The sequence below is a fragment of the Alosa alosa genome, chromosome 22 (assembly GCF_017589495.1).
Source record: "Alosa alosa isolate M-15738 ecotype Scorff River chromosome 22, AALO_Geno_1.1, whole genome shotgun sequence".
Lineage (NCBI taxonomy): Eukaryota > Metazoa > Chordata > Actinopteri > Clupeiformes > Clupeidae > Alosa > Alosa alosa.
The window spans coordinates 28,210,688-28,234,640 of NC_063210.1; the positions used below are offsets into that span (position 1 = coordinate 28,210,688).

Here is a 23,953-nt window from a genome sequence, read left to right on the forward strand (position 1 = left end):
AAGATGAGTGTTTGTGCCAGCTCTTTTAGACGGAACCGATACTGTGGTTAGAGGCATCATGTATGTGAGTTGCCATCCACAGAAATAACGGCATTTTGATGTTCTATTACTGCCTCACATCTGACACCATTTAACATTCCCGGAGGTTTGTCGACATTCCTAGTTGTTTTCCCTCAAAAGAGTTCAGTTGAGGAAGGACGCTTACGCAATATCCGCAAGCTAAACCGGGGAAAGGCGCTTCCTGCGTTGATCCTCCGGGTGCAGCCTGCCTTCATTGCAGCGCCGACCGGGTGACACGAGACCCAGCACAATACTGACAGGAAACCGAGCCGGATGGACTCGGGCAAACCGCCGCAAGGCTGAGCCAAGACTGGACCGGACGGGAGAACTTTGCGGTCGCGTTATTTTCCAGCCATGGAAGTGTCTGAGAAACCGGCTGAGAACGGTGAAAACTCGGGTAGGCTGGAACTTTAACTGCCAGAGAAACATTGCAACTAAGTTACCAGCTGGTTGGCTAATTGTAGATACATGGGAGTTTGACAGCTCACATATCACACTTAAAGTTCGTTTTTGATGTTCCTGACACACGGTTTAGCTGAGGGTTACACGTCACCTTGAACCTGGTGAACCAAAGGTTAGTTTGTTGTCAAAGAAGTCTATTTGTAACTTGGTGACTGTTGTGTTGTCGCTAGTTAAGCTAACATGACAACCAAGTTTGATCGGGATAAGGAAGTTGTTTAGTTTGTTGCTTTTAGGATTAACTCACAGCAACAACAGCAAAACTGACATATGCAGACAGCTAGCATCTGATTCAGTCTTAAAAGTTATGTCACTAGTTTGCCATCTAGGCTAGGCTAATGCTAAGCCTCGGACACGAATTCCTTCCGATAACTCGCGTTAGGCAACACGTTTCTATGTTGACCTCGCTGCATAGTCACATTCAGTCAGAGGAGCGATAACATTGCAGACACTGATAGTAGACAGTCATTTTGTGACATACTTCCAATCAGCGCAGATTTGCGTGTGTCCAACTGCGCAGTGTGACGTTATTTGGTAGGAGAGTGAAACTCAGCGCATCAGCGCTATCGGCTCAGTGCGGCGCTATGTCGGGGACACTGGTGAGATCACGGGCGTACAGAGTTTACCCTCTCACTCCACTGTAACCTACTGCAGGGGTAGATCAAGGTGTTTGCACTCGGCTCGGACGTAGCCTACGTGGCCGTGCACAGCCACATTAAACTCCAACACTCTAAAGGTGGTCAGTTGCAGTCAGAAAACTTTCAGCAAACCACCTTCCAGCTTCACACTGACCAGACAGTAATTGAAAAGACTTCTGTCAAACTCGAAAACTCCATCAAACAAAAACAGATGGCAGTCACAGCACACTGGGGTTGGTGTTTGTGTTTTTTGTCAGGGCAGTGTGTTTAAGTTGTTGGTGTTTGTCGGGGCAGTGTGTTTAAGCTGTTGGTGTTTGTTGGGGCAGTGTGTTTAAGCTGTTGGTGTTTGTTGGGGCAGTGTGTTTAAGGCCTTCTATACTCACTCACTCACTCACTCACTCTCTTACTCTCTTTCTCTCTCTCTCTCACTCACATTCTTTCTCTCTCACACACTCTCTCTCACACAGGCCTTCTGCACTAAATCACACACACACACACACACACACACACACACACACAGTGATAAGCTCTTCTTGGAGATAGCGATGTGACCCTCTGAGTTGACCCTGTGTCCTCATACGACACATGTTTGTGTGTGTGTGTGTTTATTTATCTGTTTGTGGGTCTCACTCTTATCTGTGTGTGTTCTTAAGTGATATTTGATTGTTTTTGTGTTTGTTTGTTTGTTTGTTTACTTGTTTACAGGTGATGTGGCGGCGCACCTGCAGACTCAGTTGGAGAAGGTGCAGGCTCAACTGGAGCATTGGCAGGGCGTGGCCACAATCTGTGAGCTCAGCAAGGAGGAGGAGCTTAAGGAGCTGCAGAAACACTGTGACCAGGAAATACAGTCATTACAGGAGGCCTTGAGAGGTGCGTATACACATACACACACTCTTTCTCTCTCTCTCACACAGTCACACACACACACACACAGAAACACTCACACACACACAAATAAATGTATACGCTTTCTCTCTCTCTCTCCCTCTCTCTCATATACACACACACAGACACAGTTGTAGAGGAAAAATTAAATGAGTTAGTTAGTCAGCAAAGGTTACCAACTAGCTGACTACCACTCGTTGAATTAGCTAGAGAGAGTTAGTTAGTTGAAATAGCTAGAGAGAGTTAGTTGAACTAGCTAGAGGGAGTTAGTTAGTTGAACAAACTAGCTAGAGAGAGTTAGTTAGTTAGTTGAACTAGCTAGAGAGAGTTAGTTGAACCAAAGTCCTTTTAGGCAAGTCCCTCCACTCGGCGGCCATATACCAACGTTTTATGGGCACTCATCGGGCACAGTCTTTGGGTCGAACTGCGCGATGCGCAAGGCTTCCAAGGACACCAATCTTGCTCCAATGGCCGAGATCACAACACATGATTGGCACGATGTCTTCACAACACACCATATGATTGGCTCAATGTATTCACATCACACCACATGATTGGCTCAATGTATTTACATGTCGACGTTTTGCCGACGAAGGGGTGGGATATGTGTAGACAACGGCCATATTGGCGTGACAAACTAGCCCCATGCATTTCTATGGAGTATTTTTTGAGTGCTGTGTCTCCACATTAGAAAGTCTCTGGTTGAACTAGCTAGAGTTAGTTAGTTAGCTGAACTAGCTAGAGAGAGTTAGTTAGTTGAACAAACTAGCTAGAGAGAGTTAGTTAGTTAGTTGAACTAGCTTGAGAGAGTTAGTTAGATGAACAAACTAGCTAGAGTTAGTTGAACAAACTAGAGTTAGTTAGCCAGCAAAGGTAACCAAGTAGCTGGCTACCAACAGCCAGTCAAATTGCTTTTGTTTTTGTCAGATACTAAAAAACCAACTCTTCACTTAGGAGTGCTGGTCGTCAAGCAGTGCTACTTCACTTGTTCTGCCAAGCAGGTGCACTTCGGCTCAAGGAAAAAGTCACTTTAAGATATGGCTAAACTCAACTTCAGTAGTGACTGTGGTTAAAGTCTTGCCAAAGATCCCAACAGTACACTGCTTGATATAATTAAAAAGCCTTTAATATGATGGGCTGACGTGTTGCGACTACTGTCTTCTTCAGAGCCTAAACACTGACTAATTCCCAAGTCCCTATAACAAAGAAAAGGTTCAGGCAATTAGGTAGGACCAGAGCCATATTAACGTTTTTCATGTGACGTATTCTAGGTTCTATAGCTTTGTTTACATCCAGCTGGTAGGCAAGGGACAAGTTGAACCCATTGAACATCGTTGTCTGCAGCTGCCTCTCAGTAGGCTACATCTCTGTATTTCAGCAATGTCAACATTTCAGGCATCAATAAAGGTGATGATAAAACGTTATCCCATTGTTCAATATTTGATAGCCTGTCACAGGAACGTTGTTTCGCTAAAATCGCCCTGATTTGGTGCATTGATCTGTATTGATAACGTTATGGGAGAACCGCATAGCCTAATGGTAGCCTAACTTTTTTTCTCTGTTCAAAACTTCGGTTTACGAAGACAATAGCCTTTCTTAGAAGCTGTGAAATTTGACCAGAAAGGAACATGTCTTCCTTCTGAAAGCTGACACAAAATCAAACAATATTTGATCATTTAACTTCAACTGAACAGAGACAGGTCTTGGTAGGCAGACTCAGCAGGCGTTAAAGCGGTAGCCTACTGTTATAGCCAGAGTCAGTCAGCATCATGTAACATTAATGGTGTTAGTCATGAATCCTGTAACATATTATATAATATAACAGCGATGGCTTATTCGAAGACGATCTGCATGGATATATAACCACCCAGAAAAACTCAGAATGTGAGTGATAAAGTTCATTAATTGTATGAAACTTTTTATTAGTTATCCATTGCAGCATCGCCTATATTAGGCTGTTATGCTAGCTCAGCCTTTAAATATGTTGTTATTTTGGTCATGTGGACTTGATTAAACGGGTAAAGATAATTCATAAACTGCTTATTTCTTACATGACTGAAGCAGTAGCCTAGGTTCAACAGTGGTGTTTGAGGTTGCTGTGTTAAGTTGTTGTGTGTGATCGCTAAACAATTAGGATCAAATCAGTTTATTTTGACATACGGGGAGTTAGCCTGACCTGTAACGTTAGCCTATAGCACATAAGCCTATTCTGTTTTCATTTATTAGCATTTGTTGTGATTATATAATCAAATGACACTCATGATAACTTGAAATAGAAGGACAGAAGATAGGTGATTGATGTCCACAAGCATGAATTTCCGCGAGACAAATTAGAACAAACTGTTCGGTAAAATAATCTTGCCATGTTTAAAATGATGCACTTTTTCCCTTCATAGGCTATCTCTGGCAATTCATTTTTTGGATGACTGTAGATAGGAGTATTTTAGCCCCACGTCTTAAGTAGACAGTAGGCTACACCATTAGGCTATCTTGAGAATAAAAGACTTCACAGCTGCTAACGATCATCCTCCACAACCACGAGGGATAGGTAGGCTAAACGGTCGTTAAATTAAGCCTTTTGCTTCTTATTGTAAAAACAACTGTTAGGGCCTACACAAGTGGTCGGCATCCGGTCAATATTTGATATTAAAATTTCAATTTTGAAGCTATTTGTAACTATGTGTAGCCTATGCAACCCGACTGTTGCAGGCTTGCCTACCACTCTCTGCAGTGCCTTGCCTACCATTCTTGCCTACCACTCCAGTTGTAAACAAACGGTCACATGACATTATGACGCAGGTGCAAAACCTTAATAAAGGGATAGTTGCGACAATGGGTGTTCAAAATTCGTTAAGGTCACGTGGTTCATGTAAACTTCAAATAGTTCCAGGAAGTGATTGACAATGGATTAGAATGCATTAAATAGGCTACTGTTCAATGATAGACAGAGCCACGATTTTGGTTAATTGACAGTCAATAAATGCATTGATATACAATATTTATAACACAGTGTAATTATTGTGTAAACTATGTAGTTATCCTACCATTACAACAATATTAAATTAAATTCCAGACCTTATATCTTAGCCTGCTATATAAGGTGGCGCGTTTTTCCGCCCTTTTTACGTACAGTATGTGTCACTTAATATTAATTTCTGTACAAAGAAGAGATTCTTTAGAAAACATAATTGCACCCACCCCACAAGTGTATCTAAATTATCGCTATATAAAATAAATGACCTCGTGATAGTGACTCGAAAAAGCTGTAAACAGTGTTTTGAGACTGCGTGTAGCCTACAAAAGCATGGAGCTCCTGTGAAATTTTGATTGCAACGAGAAACTGTAACACAGCTAGTCTAACATTACTTGTTTGAGCTTTCTACCCCGCGTTTCCTCTGGTAGTCACTGATCTGAGCTAATGAGCGAATTACCTAGCCAAGCCTAGCCTATCGTCGCGGCAGAATAAAAAAAGGTAAAAAAAAAGTTTTTTAACATCTCCAGTGTAATGATGGGCATTCTAAGTTAACCGTAGCATTACCTACCTATTTAGTAACCCCATGGTAATGCGAGTGATCATAATAAAATATAAAACGTGACATGTAAGTCCTTCGATAAATAACCAGGATATGAATTCATAAACATGAACAGCATTTTGTCATCGTTTGTCATTCACCGTGCTGTGAACAGCTGATGCTAGGCTAAAGAGCTTGAGACAGGTGAGCACCTGGAAATGGTGTGCATTGTGTCAGAAAATAGCAATTTGATCAGTGATCATGCATCATCAGCGCAAGCTTGGTTTTGAAACTTTCTGGGGATGGGGATTTTACACGATCCTTCATCACTGGGCTAGTGTGCCCTGCTGTGTTAATATGACCTGCTGATGCTAACAGCTGCAGCTCCCTCAAATCTAGGTTCTCTCATGCATAGGCTAGCTTTTGCCAATGAAAATGAATGCAAAATAAAAAAAATCAGTCCTTCTCCGAACTGAAGAAACGTTTACGTTACCAACAATGTTAACAACAAACTCAGTTTCACTGCTGCAAGTAGGCCTACAAAGTTGGCTGTAAATATGCTTCGCCATATTTAACGAACCAGCTAGCTTTGTGATAAAAATCTTACCTTTTATGTGTTTAGTCCTCTGAAAGTTATCCACATATCAAACGATTAAATCCACAGTTATGGAGGAATTGTTTTGGGGAAGCAGTTGCACTTTATCCCACTTTTGCTGCCCTTTTTAAAATTAAACCACTTAAATCCATAGCCTAGATGAGCATTGCATAACGTTACAACTATGTTGACATAATGGTAAAGCTAAATGCCCAAGACACGTCACGTCATTTGTACACGTCACGTACAGTTGTAGGCTACAAACGCAAAAACTTATTGACAGCTCGTTTGTGGTGTTGCCTAGTGCTGCCTAATTGAAATGGTATAGGCAAGGTTTATCTTATATTAGGTTATTATGTGTGGCACATTTATTGGGCTTTAGCCTCTTTTAATTTATTTGATAAGGAACTGATAAAAACTGAGCAGCAGAAAAGCTGTCATAGTCGATACATAAATAGTTTATTATTATAATTAGGTTATTAATACTATTACTTCACTACTATTACTGTTAATATTATTATTATTATTATTCGGATGAGCCAATAATGTAAATCTGAGTCTGAAATGTTGGCTACAAACAGTCTGTAACTGCACTGCTGCTATTATAAATTGTTAACTTTCGGGAACTATTTGAGGCTTCCATTAGCCGCCATTGTTGGAACATGGAACATTAGCGTCAATGGAGTTGTCGCAACTCTACCCTTATATGGCTCTGGGTAGGACTAAGTGGCAGGTGCATAGACTCCACCTATCAGTCAGTTACTGGTGCACCATGTCACACATAAAAACATCATACACACATCAAGTTAAAAACAATTATACTACTTATGAGGACTACAATAATCACTTCATAAGGGCTACAAAAAACGGTTCACCTTGAAATATTCAGTTAAGCTTAGAAGAGAATGGAAAAATAAGCATTACATATAGGACGAACTATGTCTCCCTCTTGTGGCCATTTTGTACATATTTCTTATTCTACCCAAATATTTTAAAGATAGTTAACATTGTAAACATTGAATCACCTATATTAAGTGCTGAAGAAGACATACAATCTTACAGTTAGAATTAGCAAATATTAGAACGTCTTTATAAAAAGGGGGTATAGTCCAAGTCTTCATTAAGTCCTGGGTTTATGAGGGATTTTAGTGTATAGATTCAGTAGGTCTCCCTCTGTAATCATTTTTTAAGTTTGTCCCCTCCCCTTTTGGATAGCTCAATTGTTTCTATTCCCATTGCCCTTTAGTGACTCTGGGTTGCATCCATGGTGTTGCGTGTAATGCTTCGCCATTGGGTAATCCTCATTTCCTGTACAAATTGCATATTTGTGCTCTGCTACCCTCTGTTGTAGTTTTTTTTTTGTCCTTCCAATGTAGAAATGTCCACATGGGCAATATAGGTAGTACACCACATAAGTGGTATTGCAAATGGATTGTATCCTTTGATGTAATGGGTTTTCTGAGCATGCACATCTGTAAATGTATTAGTTTGCTGCATAGTCGTGCAGTGGTTGCATCTCCCACGTTTAAAGAACCCTTGCGGTCTCCGATCGAGCCATGTGGCCTTTTTGTCCCCGGGGAGATAGCTATGGACAAGTTTATCTCCGATGGTCGGTGCTCTTTTGAAGCTTATGACTGGTGCATTGGGGAATATTTCTTTAAGTGTAGGATCACATTCAATCATTTTCCAGTTATTGTTTAGGATTTTCTTTAGTTCATTTGCTCTGGTATTGTACTGCGTCACAAGGTACAGTACACTTGTTGTTCTCCGGGTGGTTTTTGTTTGTGTTGTAGGAGGTCCTGTCTTTTCAGAGATTTTGTTTTGTTATTTGCTTCATTTATGATTTTACATTTGTACCCTCTGTTTTTGAATCGTAACTTCATTTCCTCTGCCTTTGTCTCAAAATCTGACTCCTGGTCACATATTCTTTTCAGCTGTTGGAACTGCCCATACGGTATGTTTTTCTTAAGTGATGGAGGATGAAAGCTGTCTGCCCGGAGCAGTGTGTTGCGGTCAGTTGGTTTTCGGAAGACTGTGGTGTTACTGCGTCCTTCCTTGTCCTTCTGTATGGTGAGATCTAAGTAGTCAATTTGAGTCAGGTCATATTGCATACACAATTTTAGGTTTTTGTTGGTGTTATTGAGGTATCTGTGAAATGAAGTTAGTTCTTGTTCAGTACCAGAGAAGAGGAACACTAGGTCATCAATATAGCGTCCATAAAAAGTGATCATGTTCCTGTAAGGGTTGTTGCATGAGTAAACAAAGTGTTCTTCCCATAGGCCCATACATAGATCGGCTAGGCTTGGTGCATAACATGCTCCCATTGCTGTTCCTTTTATTTGTTGGTACAAATCATTTTGAAATAGAAAGACATTGTTTTCAAGTGTCCATTTAGTTAGTGTGAGCAGAAAGTCTGTGGGTGGTGTACTAGAAGCTGGGCGTGTGTTCAAATAATGAGACAGAGCATTGAGGCCTTCTTCATGGTCTATGTTTGTATACAAAGCCTCCACATCCATTGTGACAAGGTAGCAATGTCCAATGTTCTTCAGAAGGGCCAACTTGTTAAGTACATGTGTTGTATCCTGGATAAATGATGGTAGGTTGGAAACATAGGGTTAAATGAAGTGGTCTATGAATTTTGATATGGGTTCTGTCAGAGATCCATTGCCAGATATTATGGGTCTCCCTGGAGGATTATGCAGGTCTTTGTGCACTTTTGGTAGCATCTAGAAGCAGGGTAGTACAGGATTAGGACAAAATAGATAATCATGCTCTGCTTTGCTTATCCAGGCATTCCATAGCACCTCTCAAGATTTGCTTCAAGTTTGTGACTGTTAGCACAAGTCTTTAGACTGATACTGGCCAGAAATGGAGTTGATCCGTAGCTCACCTCTGACTGAAGCCGAGTGACATCAGCTTAAAAGTGTCATGAGGTGTGGGCATTCTAGAACTTTCACGCAGCGATCAGGACCTCTTTCACACCACTGCTATAAACATATAAACCTTCACACAGCGATCAGGACATCTTTCACACCACTGCTATATAAACATATAAACCTTCACACAGCGAGCAGGACATCTTTCACACCAAAGCTGCATAAACCTTCACACAGCGATCAGGACATCTTTCACAACACTGCTGTAAACATATAAACCTTCACGCAGGGATCAGGACATCTTTCACAACACTGCTGTAAACATATAAACCTTCATGCAGCGATCAGGACATCTTTCACACCACTGCTATAAACATATAAACCTTCACGCAGCGATCAGGACATCTTTCACACCACTGCTATATAAACATATAAACCTCCACACAGCGAGCATGACATCTTTTGGATTCATTCACACCACTGCTATAAACATATAAACCTTCACACAGCAATCAGGACATCACACCACTGCTATATAAACATATAAACCTTCACACAGCGATCAGGACATCTTTCACACCACTGCTATAAACATATAAACCTTCACGCAGCGATCAGGACATCTTTCACACCACTGCTATATAAACATGTAAACCTTCACACAGCGATCAGGACATCTTTCACACCACTGCTATAAACATATAAACCTTCACGCAGCGATCAGGACATCTTTCACACCACTGCTATATAAACATCTTTCACACCACTGCTATATAAACTGCTGTCCTCTCTGATGTCTCTGTGAATCTCTGGAGTGAATTGGCCTTAAAGGAACAAACTTATAGACAGCCACACACACACACACACACACACACATACACATATAGGGAAGCAGAAGTAGTTCAGGAAAGCGAGAGGAACCTGGATGTGAGATCATCTGACTCACACATCACTTCCTGTCTGGTGTCCATAGAAACCGCATCTCAGTATGAGGCCCGGATCTCCAGTCTACAGATGGAACGAACACAGTGGAGACGAGCCAGCTTTGGCAACGACAGCAAGGTGTGTGTGTGTGTGTTTAATCTCTGTCCTGTTCTCTAGGGTGTGTGATGAGCAGGTGTGTGTGTGTGATCTCTGTCCTGTTCTCATCTCTAGGGGGTGTGTGTGTGTGTGTGTGTGTGTGTGTGTGTTTAATCTCTGTCCTGTTCCCATCTCTAGGGTGTGGATGAGCAGGTGTGTGTGTGTGTGTGTGTGTGTGTGTGTGTGTGTGTGTAATCTCTGTCCTGTTCCTATCTCTAGGGTGTGTGATGAGCAGGTGTGTGTGTGTGATCTCTGTCCTGTTCTCATCTCTAGGGTGCAGGTGGGGGGGTACGTGAGGGCCGTGGCAGTGAGGTGGAGGGGGGTGAGCTGGAACACACTGGTCTGATGATGATGATGGGTGGTGGCTACCTGGACAGCTCGCCATCTCACCTGGACGCCTCGTCTCACCTGGACAGCTCGCCATCTCACCTGGACGCCTCGTCTCACCTGGACGCCTCGTCTCACCTGGACGCCTCAACCTGGACGCCTGCCTCACCTGGACAGCTCGCCATCTCACCTGGACGCCTGCCTCACCTGGACAGCTCGCCATCTCACCTGGACGCCTGCCTCACCTGGACAGCTCGCCATCTCACCTGGACGCCTGCCTCACCTGGACAGCTCGCCATCTCACCTGGACGCCTGCCTCACCTGGACAGCTCGCCATCTCACCTGGACGCCTGCCTCACCTGGACAGCTCGCCATCTCACCTGGACGCCTGCCTCACCTGGACAGCTCGCCATCTCACCTGGACGCCTGCCTCACCTGGACAGCTCGCCATCTCACCTGGACGCCTGCCTCACCTGGACAGCTCGCCATCTCACCTGGACGCCTGCCTCACCTGGACAGCTCGCCATCTCACCTGGACGCCTGCCTCACCTGGACAGCTCGCCATCTCACCTGGACGCCTGCCTCACCTGGACAGCTCGCCATCTCACCTGGACGCCTGCCTCACCTGGACAGCTCGCCATCTCACCTGGTGTCCCTCTCCTTCTCGATGGACACGCCTGCCTCCCCGGCGCCTCTCCCAGGACGCACACCGCCTTATCGCCATCTCACCTGGAGCCTCGCCCACCATCACTGGTGTGGTGCCCTGGACGGGCGTGCCGCTGGTGTCCTTCTCGATGGACACGCCCTGCCTCCCCCGCCGGCCGCCCCAGGACGACACCGCCTCCATCGTCTCCACGGGAACGCTGGTGCCCGAGGCCATCTACCTGCCCCCGCCCGGACACCGGCTCATCACACACTCCGCCTGGGACGCACTACACGCACAGGTACACACACACACACACACACACACACACACCGGCTCATCACACACTCCGACTGGGATGCACTATACACACACACACACACACACACACACCGGCTCATCACACACTCCGACTGGAACGCACTACACGCACAGGTACACACACACACACACACACACACACACACACACACACACACGGCTCATCACACACTCTGACTGGGACGCACTACACGCACACACACACACATAGTGTTGCACGGTGTATCGCACAGTGTATGATTTGCATGCAGTAATTAACACTGACCTTGATCTAGCCTAGTTTGGCTATTTAAAGCTACTTTATTGGCAAAACACAACACAATGTAAATGAACTATAACACAATATAAAGGACTTAATCACACAAAGTAGGCCTACTATTTTACTGACTATAAAAATAATAATTATGTAGGAAGTTTAGAACCCAGAGTTGACCTGCACACTACAAAAGTGCACCGAATTCAACACAAATGACTCAATACACTTGGAGGAGGTATGAGTCCTTTCTTTTCCAGATATCTTAGGATTTAGCCCGTGAGTATCGTTTCAGTATCGAGCATCATTGATATTTATGGCAGGTATCGTATCGAAGTCATCATTTTGGTATCGTGACAACACTACACACACACACACACACACACACACCGCTCATCACACACTCCGACTGGGACGCACTACACGCACAGGTACACACACACACACACACACACACACGCATGCACTCCACAGCACTATTGTTAAACAGAAGAGCCTGATCAGCTGGAGACTTCGCTCACTGCCTTGCACAACAGACAGACTGAGGAAGTCATTTGTCCCCAGGGCCAGTGAACTGTTCAATGCTTCACTTAAGGGAAGAGGAGAGATCGACTTCTCTGCATAGTCTGTCTGCCTCTTCACCACCTCCATGTTTGGATACTGTCTGTCCACTAGCCACTTTTTACTTTTTACCACTGTCTTTCTGCCTCACTGTTTGCGTGCTATATTAGCACATTAGCACATATGCACAACCCCTCCATCCAGCCGAACTGTGGCCACACTTATACCTTTTCTTAAAATAGTTATATATATATATATATATATATATATATACTCTTTTGATCCCGTGAGGGAAATTTGGTCTCTGCATTTAACCCAATCTGTGAATTAGTGAAACACACAGCACACAGTGTACACACACAGTGAGGTGAAGCACACACTAATCCGGTAGCAGTGAGCTGCCTGCAACAACAGCGGCTCGGGGGCAGTGAGGGGTTAGGTGCCTTGCTCAAGGCACTTCAGCCGGGCCTACTGGTCGGGTTTGAACCGGCAACCCTCGGTTACAAGTTGAAGCCCTAACCAGTAGCCCGCGGCCCTCCAATGAGCCCACGGCTGCCCTGCCCTATATAGACTTATTCTTGCACTGTTGGACTTACTCATTTGCACTATCACCATTGCACTATCACCATGACACTCACTCACACAGAGCACCTTACATTACCTTACTATGCACAGAGAATCACAGGCTCAGTCCCTGCCTCAGTCATTGCAAGCGCCTCTTGATTGATTAATTACCACTATGTGGATACTGCTTTTAGAATTGATTTAGATTAAGTGTTAGTATAATTTGTATTTTAGTATATTTAGTATATTCTTTATCTTCTACTGTCCTTATTGCTTAGTTGTGTTTTTATATTATATACTTTTAATTACTTTTTCTGCTGTTAGTGAATGTGTGTGTGTTGTCTGTATGCTACTGAGACCTTGAATTTCCCCTGGGGATCAATAAAGTATCTATCTATCTATCTATCTATCTACACACCGGCTCATCACACACTCCGATTGGGACACACCACACACACACACACACACACACACACACACACAAATAAGATATCACTCGATAACGAGCAGTCTGAGGGCACACCTGATAATGCTACACACTGGCAAGCTAGGTGAGCAGTCTGAGACCACACCTGATAACGCTACAGCCTGGCAAGCTAGATAGATAGATAGATATATAGATACTTTATTGATCCCCAGGGGAAATTCAAGAAGGTGAGGTGAAGCTAGGTCAACAATCCCAGGGTGAGGAACCGCAGCTAGACTTCCCGGCTCTATGTCCGATGCTTCTGTCACTTGTCTATAGGCTAATATGGCTAATAGGTTAATATGGCTAATAGGCTAAAATGTCTAAAGGCTAATATGGCTAATAGGCTAAAATGTCTAAAGGCTAATATGGCTAATAGGCTAATATGTCTAATAGGCTAAAATGTCTAAAGGTGAATATATGGCTAATAGGCTAATATGTCTATAGACTAAAATGGCTAATAGGCTAATATGTCTATAGACTAATATGGCTAATAGGCTAAAATATTTCTAATAGGCTAATTTGACTACTGTAGGTTGCGGCATAATTGATCATGGAACTGTTTCAACAATGTGCTGATAGTGGCACTGGCATAAGCCTGTTTATACAGATACATTTATATATATGCATAGATACATAGTACATTTATACAGTGCATAGATACATAGTACATTTATACAGTGCATAGATACATAGTACATTTATACAGTGCATAGTCGTGGCCTACTGGTTAGGGCTTCGGACTTGTAACCGGAGGGTTGCCGGTTCGATCCTCGACCAGTAGGCACGGCTGAAGTGCTCTTGAGCAAGGCACCTAACCCCTCACTGCTCCCCGATCGCGGCTGTAGCAAGGCAGCTCACTGCTCTGGGTAAGTGTGTGCTTCACCTCACTGTGTGTTCAGTGTGTGCTCTGTGTGTTTTACTAATTCGCGGATGGGATAAATGCAGAGACCAAATTCCTTGTATACGCAAGTACACTTGGCCGAGAAACCTGATTTACATTTACATTTATATAGACACATAGTACATATTAATATTTGAGCATTAAATATTCAAATATAAATCGACTATTAAAAATAATAATGAATGAAATTGGTATAGGATTTTAGTGGAAGATTGAGAGCCCTAACACACACACATACGTTTGAGGTCACTCAAACACACACTGAAAATCTCACCATTGCTAAATCTCTATACACAAAGCTGAGATGTACGATTAGTCGATTACATGTATGATTAATGATCTATATCTATGATCTATATATAATATAATAACAATACATTATTGTATTGTGTTTCTACTCGTTATTGTAAAGTGCAGGCAGGTACAAGCATACATGCACAAGCAGGTGCTGCATGGGCATGCAGGTACAAGTATACAGGGGATGCCAACATAGGTGTTGCTAGGTGTAGTAGGTGTGTGCAAGGCAGGTAGGCTAAGGCAGGGCAGTGTGTGTGTGGCCAGGCAGGTTTCAGGTATACAGGTAGTAAGGTTGTAGCGTGTGTGGCTGTGTGTGTGTTTAGGCAGGTATATGGGTGTGTGCAGGCTGCTGAGCCGCAGGAGAGGTGACTCAGTTGCGTGAGCAGAGAATAGAGCTGGAGAGAGAGCTGGACACTCAGACCACAGAAACACAGAAACAGGTAACACACACCACACACTACACACACTACACACACACAAACACTACACGCACGCACACACACTACACACACACAAGCACGCACACACACACTACACACACTACACACACACAAACACTACACGCATGCACACACACTACACACACACACACAAACACTACACGCACGCACACACACACACACACTACACACACACACATACGCACACATACACACACACACACACACACTACAATAATAATTACACATAATAATAATATACGCATTTATTACTACACACACTACACACACACATACACACACACACAAACACTACACGCATGCACACACACACACACACTACACACACACAAACACTACACGCACGCACACACACATACACACACATACACACACACACTACACTACACGCACACACACACCACACACACTACACACACACTACACGCACGCACACACACTACACACACATACACACACATACACACACATACACACACATACTACACACACTACACACACACACATACACACACACACACACTACACGCACATACACACACATACACACTACACGTACACACACACACACACACACGCACGCACACACACATACGCACACACACACACGCACGCACACACACTCACACACACACATACGCACGCACACACACATACACACACACGCACACACACACACGCACGCACACACACACACACTCACACACACACACACTACACACACACACACGCACACACACACACGCACACATACACACACACACACACCACTACACGCACACACACTCACACGCACACACGCACACACACACCACACGCACACACACCACACACACACATACGCACACACACACACACGCACACACACACACACACACACACACACTACACTACACGCACACACACTATACACACACATACACACACACACATACACACACACACACACACACACACACTACACTACACGCACACACACTCACACACACACCACACACACACACTCACACACCACACGCACACACACTCACACACACGCACGCACACACACCACACACACACACACGCACGCACACACACACACACACACTAGTGTTGCACGGTGCACCGACTACAAAAGTATCGCAATACCCTGAAATTAAAAATGTCAAGATGTCTAATTTTATTAGTATCGATACTTTTGAGAATGACCGTGTTCTTTTGAAGTAACATGCGTGTCCTACAACAAGGCATGCTTCTAGCGCCTCCTCCCCTAACCTGTGGCTAATGCGTCTTTTCTCCTCACACACATGTAAGCTTGGCTGTCGTGCTTATAAACGAGAGACATGGCTGCTAGTTCAAGTGATGCTATGGTAACACATCATAATAGGCTAATATCAAGTTGATTTGCTCACTTGCATTTCACAAGTTTGTGTTGCTAACCTACCTAGGCTGTGGGATTTTGGTCATTTAGGCCTACTATTTGGGTTCAATGTAATTTAGAAATAGGCTAAGCAACCATGGCAAACTTTTACATCTGAAGAGAGATCCTTGCTATCCCGCTAGCTCAGGTCATGTTTGACAATTATTGCTCGCTAAAATCATTAATGAACATTGCAAGACACTTATCTTATCTATGATCCCAGAAAGATTTTCTTCGACTTGTACATTTTTTGAACATTTATTTTATGTAATGACATACAAAACATAATTAATTGCATCCACATACATATCCTTATGCGCTATGTGCAACTTTTATTCACTAGACTAAAACCGTGAGACAAGGTCAATTACTCTGTGTGGAGAGAGTTTGTGTGGAGAGAGTCAAGCAGAATCTGGGATGGCCACTGGTGTGAATGATCACACTACAGTATATTCAATATTACTGATGATGATGTCAAGGTGGTGGGGCCCCCCAAATCAAATACATTTTTTTTAAAAGTATCGAAGAAGTATCGAAATCGCTTAATTCTTGACTTGGTATCGGTATCCGAAACATTAATTTTGGCATCATTGACAACACTAACATACACACACACACACACACTCAGACCGCAGAAACACAGAAACGGATAACGCATGCACGCACTCACACACACACACACACACTCTCTCACTCACACACTCTCACAGATACACACACATATCCACTTACACATACAGATTAGGTACAGAATGGAGTTCACTCACACACTGATCTGCCTCTTCACTTGTCTGTGAAACACCTGAGCGACCTGCCTGATCTACCTGTGTGTGTGTGTGCGTGCGTGCGTGCGTGTGTTTGTGCGTGTGTGTGTGTGTTCAGGTGTCAGTCCTCCAGTCTCAGGTGCAGACATCAGAGGCCCTCCTCCAGGAGCTGCAGCAGTCTTTCAGCCAATCACAGAGTGCTGTGCAGAGCCGCCTGGTGAGTGACAAGCTGCTTGTCCAATCAAAACTTGCCCACATATCACAAACTTCTCAGACTTATAACTTAACTGTGTGTGTGTGTGTGTGTGTGTGTTTCTGTCTGTGTCTGTGTCTGCGTGTGTGCGTGTGCGTGTGTGTGTGTGTGTGTGTGTGTAGGCAGAGCTGTCTGTTTCTCAGAGGAGAGTGTGTAGCGAGCTGTCCAGACTGAAAGGGGAGGAGCCAGAAGAGGAAGGGGCAGCAGAGATGAACACAAACTTCAGCAGCTCCTCAATGCAGGTGTGTGTGTGTCTCTGTCTGTCTGTCTGTGTAGTTGTGTGTGTGTGTGATGCCTCTGCGTGTGTGGTGGCTGACGTGTAGTTGTGGTTTGTACCACTAGGGGTCGCACTGTGAGGAGAGAGATTAGCATCAAGTAAATCAACCTGAAGGAGCAGCTGGAGACACGCACAGAAGAGAGCGGTCTGTCTCAGTTATCGACTACTACTGCCTGTCTGTCTGTCTCACTTATCGACTAATACTGCCTGTCTGTCTGTCTCACTTATCGACTACTACTGCCTGTCTGTCTGTCTCACTTATCGACTAATACTGCCTGTCTGTCTGTCTCACTTATCGACTACTACTGCCTGTCTGTCTGTCTGTCTGTCTGTCTCTGCCTGTCTGTCTGTCTGGTCTCACCTCTATCGAATTACCACTGGCCTGTCTGTCTGTCTCACTTCTATCGCACTCACTACCGCCTTGCCCGTCTGTCTGTCTGTCTGTCCCTGCCTGTCGGTCTGTCTGTCTACCTCCTTATCGACTACTACTGCCTGTCTGTCTGCCTGTCTCACTTATCGACTACTACTGCCTGTCTGTCTGTCTGCCTGTCTGTCTCACTGAACGACTACTGCTGTCTGTCTGTCTGTCTCTGTCTGTCTGTCTCACTGAACGACTACTGCTGTCTGTCTGTCTGTCTGTCTGTCTGTCTTTCACTCAAGGACTTCTCCTGCCTATCAGTCTGCCTGTATCTTATGTGTATGTGTGTGCACCTGTGTTTGTGCGTGCGTGTGCTGGTCTTGGTGTCCACTAACTGTGTGTGTGTGCGTGTGTGGTGGCGCGTGCGCGCGGCGCAGCGTGGTATGTGTGCATGTGTGGTATGTGCATTTGTGGTGGTATGTGCGCGGCATTTGTGTGGTATGTGCGCGCAGCGCAAGGCATGCGGTGGTATGTGTGTGTGTGCGCGCAGGTGTGTGGTATGTGTAAGGCATGCGCGCAGGTGTGTTCTCCATTAACCGTCTCTTCCCCTATGGTTTGCTGGTGGTCCTGCAGAAGTGCTTGAGGGTAAGTGAGAAACGTATGTAGTAAAGTAAACAACATCAGTAAATAACAGTAAACAACCAAACACAGCACTGCACTAACACATAATCTACTAATCCACACATGGAAGCATCAGTGTGTGTGTGCGTGCGTGTGTTTTATCTGTGCAAAGCCTCATTGGTTTCACATGAACCCTTGATGTTGTTTCTGTAGATGAACAACAAGTGTCAATTTTGTGTAAACATCTGAAAGATTATACAGTATACAGACATACAGTATATGTGAGTGTGTGGAAATATTTAACGGTTTATGTTGGAATTAAAAAATGTCTGTTTGTGTTCAATGTCCAGTCCGGCTGTCCAGTTTAAAAACAGAGACGGACCGCATCCAAACCCAGAAGGAAAAGGTGTGTGTGTGTGTGTGTGTGTGTGTGTGTGAGAGTTTGTGTGTTTCTGTGTGTGTGTTTGTGTGTGAGGGGTTTCATTATGTGTCTGTCTGGTTTGTTTATTGTTGTTTTCAGTATATATTTTATGTGTGTGTATACATGTAATAATTAAAAGTCTGTGCGCATGCGTGTGTGTGTGTGTGTGTGTGTGTGTAGTTGGAGTGTGAGATGCAGGCGTGTCGCACTGAACTTCAGGGCCTGCGAGTGGCGCTAGCTCATCTCCAGGGAGACAAGAAGAGTCTCCAGAACGACAAGGTACACACACACACACACTCAAAGAGACATTTGGAATGTTGAATTGAATGTTGACATTGACATTAAAAAATCTGCAAAGTCACATTATCTGTCAGAGAAATCACAAATGAGATATTTCCCCCAAATCGTGCAGCCTTACCATACATACAGTGATACATTGAACAACATTACATACAGCCATACATTGAACAACATTACATACAGCCACATACCCTGTCACACACACACACACACACTTACTGTTATACCCCCCAGGCTGCCGCTGCAGCAGCAGTGTCTGGAGTTCCGCAGTCAGGTGATCAGCCTTCGCACTCAGATGGACACCAGCCAGACCGTACAGATGGACTTCGTCCAGCTCTCCCAGTCTCTACAGGCACACACACACACACACACACACACACATATACACACACATACAGACACATACACACGCAGATGGACACCAGCGAGACCGTACAGATGGTCACTAGTCTCTACACGCACACAAACACACGTACACACACACACACAAACACACACTCAAATGGACACCAGCCAGAACGTAGAGATGGACTTCACACACACACACACACACACACACACCCACACCTACACACGCACACTCAATCCCTCACACACACACAATCACATCACACTCACATCCGACATTCAGTAATCTGTGTGTCTGTGTGTGTGTGTGTGTGTGTGTGTGTGTGTGTGTGCCTTCAGGTAAAGTTGGAGTTGATTCGTCAAGCTCAGACTCTGGACCAAGTGAAGGCGATATTGGGGGAGGAGCTTAGCTCAGAGGAAGCCCCGCCCAGCATGGCCACCTGATGCTGATTGGCTGATTTTGACTGAGCCACGCCCCTCTGCTGGAGGACCAATGACGGCGCAGATCCTGCAGCCTGAGACCAAAGCCAAGCTGAAACCACTCCCACTCACCAACTCCAGCCGCAGAGAGTGTGTGTGTGTGTGTTTTAAAAAGATTTTGTCATGTTATAAACTTATCAGGGACTGTATCTGAGTTTGTGTTTGAGTTTGTATGTGCGTCTGAGTGTGTGTGTGTGTGTGTGTGTATGGTGTGTCTGAGTGTGTATACTTCAACTTCCATCACCAGCCTGATGTTTAACTGTGCGTGTGTGTTTGAGATCTAACTCTTTTTCCATAATGAGAACATTCCAGGGGCGGGGCCAAGAGAAGAGTCCCCGCCCCCTATACAGCTTGATCAAACACACACACACACATACACACACACTCACGCTGCTGACCAAAACTGTGTGTATGTGTGAGTATTTGCATATTGTATCTTGTCTGGTGTGTGTGTGTGTATGTGTGAGTATTTGCATATTGTATCTTGTCTGGTGTGTGTGTATGTGTGAGTATTTGCATATTGTATCTTGTCTGGTGTGTGTGTGTGTATGTGTGAGTATTTGCATATTGTATCTTGTCTGGTGTGTGTGTGTGTGTGTGTGTGTGTGTGTGTGTGTGTGTGTGTGAGTATTTGCATATTGTATCTTGTCTGGTGTGTGTGTGTGTGAGTATTTGCATATTGTATCTTGTCTGGTGTGTGTGTGTGTGTGTGTGTATGTGTGAGTATTTGCATATTGTATCTTGTCTGGTGTGTGTGTGTGTGTGTGTGTGAGTATTTGCATATTGTATCTTGTCTGGTGTGTGTGTGTGTGTGTGTGTATGTGTGAGTATTTGCATATTGTATCTTGTCTGGTGTGTGTGTGTGTGTGTGTGTGTGTGTGTGAGTATTTGTGTATTGTATCTTGTCTGGTGTGTGTGTGTGTGTGTGTGTGTGTGTGTGTGTGTGTGTGTGTGAGAGAGTATTTGCATGTGTGTGTGTGTGTGTGTGTGTGTGTGTGTGTGAGTATTTGCATATTGTATCTTGTTGTCTGTGTGTGTGTGTGTGTGTGTGTGTGTGTGTGTGTGTGTGTGAGTGTGTGTGTGAGTATTTGCATATTGTATCTTGGTGTGTGTGTGTGTGTGTGTGTGTGTGTGTGAGTATTTGCATATTGTATCTTGTCTGGTGTGGTGTGTGTGTGTGTGTGTGTGTGTGAGTATTTGCATATTGTATCTTGTCTGGTGTGTGTGTGTGTGTGTATATTGCTCTGTGGGTATTTTTTCTTCCTCATTTTGACATTGTAACACTGTAAAGCTTAACCCCTCACACACACACACACACATCTTATATTAATGTGCTGCGCTTGCAGACGTATCAGGGTAATAAGCTCCTATTTAAACTGCTCACACACACACACACACACACTCACACTCTGTACCCATGTGAAGGATGCAACTGACTGGAGGCATAAACTATTGAGATTCTTATTTTTATTAAATCTCTTTATGCTTTAAACACACTGTGTGTGTATGTCTCTGTCTGTGTGTGTGTGTGTGTGTGTGGGTATGTGTGTGTGTATGTCTCTGTGTGTGGGTCTGTGTGTGTGTGTGTGTGTGTGTGAGTGATTGTGTATGTCTGTTAGGGCTGTGACAACGCGTCGACGTAATCGATGACGTCGACGCAAAATATGAACATAACGTGTGCTGCTAAATATTTTTAATTTTACACCTTCAGTGTTTTCCATACGTTTACTAATCTGTCAAGCATAACGTGTGCTGCTAAATATTTTTAATTTTACACCTTCAGTGTTTTCCATACGTTTACTAATCTGTGGCTGGGCACCACTTAAATCAAAACCGGCCACCACACATTGATGTTCTATGTTGTAGTGCTACTATTTAAATTAAAGATAAGATAAGATAATTTCATTGAGCTGCACTTTTTACTCACACAGCCTTTCCTCGCCTTCCACTCTCTCTCGTAATCCAGCCCGCTGCCTCCCTCCTCTTCATGTGCATTTAACAAATTATTCACGCATTGTTGAAGGATTGTTGTTGCTACATAGAAGCACTGTATAGAACACAGTGGGCTAAATTGTTATTAAACTGGGCTTTTAGCATTGTGATCATGCTAAAGTAAACTCTGCTAAGGTCTTATCACAACATAGTAGCCTACATTGAGGAGAGACTAAACTAAGTTAAGTTACAGATGCAATCAAACAGTATCTCAAAGCTAACGCTAGGAATACTGTTTGATGTCAAGTTTAGCATGCTTTAACTTGCAGCTGCTTGTATTCAAGTATCATGCAGGGCTCATTTTATTGACTCTGAATGTTTGCAAACTCCCATGTAAATGGAAAAGTGTTTTCCAAGACTCAAAAGTGCTTGTCCAAAGGAGAAGTAATGAACCGTTATTTGAACTAACTACGCTATGAATTGCATCCACACATCAGCAGCCTTTTTAACTGTGTTAATGTTAATTGCAAGGATTCCCACACCTAACGCCTTAAAATGACAGGCACTCAATTAGACATACACCACTGAACTTTATTGAATGCTACCTCTCTGACTAAGAATGCATTATTTTGCACTTGTATAGTCTTTTATTTTGGAATCTTAAGAGCAATAAACATATATTGTAATAAAAGTTAAAGAATTCATGTTTTTTCATTCAGATATGTAAATAAACATGTATAAGTTGCTATTAGTATTAGAGATAATCGATAATCGAATCGGACTGAAAAAATTAATCGTTAGATTCGATGCATCGAAAAAATAATCGCTAGATTAATCGTTTAAAAAATAATCGTTTATCCCAGCCCTAATGTCTGTGTGTGTGTGTGTGAGAGACCTCAGAGTGATCGTACAGAGAGCCGTGAGCTGTTTTCTCAGATGTCTTTATTTAAAGAACAGAGTATATGAGCTCAGAGCATCATTAGCTATATGGGGTAAAGACTCGGTCAAAACATAGAGCCCACACACACACACACACACACACACACACACACTCTGTAAAGAGTCATTAGCTACATGGAGTAAAGACACAGAGCCACGCAAGAGTCCGCCACCTCTGCACTCCCATGGTACCAGACACACACACACACACACACACACGTTCTGTGGAGAGAGAGGCCTCTCCTGTCCTCCTCTCCTGTTCGTCTAGATCCCCCTCTTCTCTTAGTCCCACTTCTTGGACACCAGGTTGTCGTCTTTCACTGTAAGGGAGAAACAGCCGGTCAGAATCTGGGACTCAGTGCAGCTCACAGCGCCCCCTGCAGGAGTCTAGGAGTACATGCCCTCTAGCGCCCCCTACAGGAGTCTAGGAGTACATGCCCTCTAGCGCCCCCTGCAGGAGTCTAGGAGTACATGCCACTGCCCTCTAGCGCCCCCTGCAGGAGTCTAGGAGTACATGCCCTTTAGCACCCCCTGCAGTACATGCCCTCTAGCGCCCCCTGCAGTACATGCCACTGTCCTGAACTCTCTTGACAGGGACCTCTCACATGCCAGGCACACCCACGCCACCCACACACACACACACACACCAAGTCCCACAAAAACACACACACACACACACACACCCACAGAAACAGTCCCATCAACACCCACAAACACACACACACACACACACAGCAACAGTCCCATCGACACACACACACACACACAGAGAAACAGTCTCATCGACACACCCACAGAAACAGTTGAGTGTGTGTGTGCTGCATAAACAATCACAACACAATGACATGACCTGCTGATATCAGATTATATCAGGCTGGGACACAACAGGATCGACAGTTAAAAAAACACTCCAATACAGCTTTATACACTTATAACACACACACACAGATTTGTCC

General features: G+C 44.1%; 2 protein-coding genes across 2 annotated transcripts in view; one reads left to right on the plus strand and one right to left on the minus strand.

Moving 5' to 3' along the window:
* Positions 1-183: 183 nt before the first annotated feature.
* rabep2 (rabaptin, RAB GTPase binding effector protein 2) lies at positions 184-20,275 on the plus strand. Its single transcript, XM_048232785.1, is given in 16 exon segments — positions 184-457; positions 1,863-2,027; positions 9,999-10,087; positions 10,379-11,026; positions 11,134-11,376; positions 14,562-14,565; positions 14,796-14,881; positions 17,187-17,285; positions 17,444-17,563; positions 17,664-17,684; positions 17,686-17,743; positions 18,590-18,601; positions 18,928-18,983; positions 19,179-19,278; positions 19,535-19,650; positions 19,986-20,275. Coding segments are annotated over 16 exon segments (1,965 nt in total). The 5' UTR covers positions 184-414; the 3' UTR covers positions 20,091-20,275.
* Positions 20,276-22,983: 2,708 nt separating this feature from the next.
* The window catches only part of atp2a1 (ATPase sarcoplasmic/endoplasmic reticulum Ca2+ transporting 1), a 28,478-nt gene continuing 27,508 nt past the window's right edge, over positions 22,984-23,953 (minus strand). Inside the window, 1 exon segment of the mRNA XM_048232786.1 lies at positions 22,984-23,317. Within this exon segment, the coding sequence (XP_048088743.1) occupies positions 23,280-23,317 (38 nt within the window). The 3' untranslated portion in view covers positions 22,984-23,279.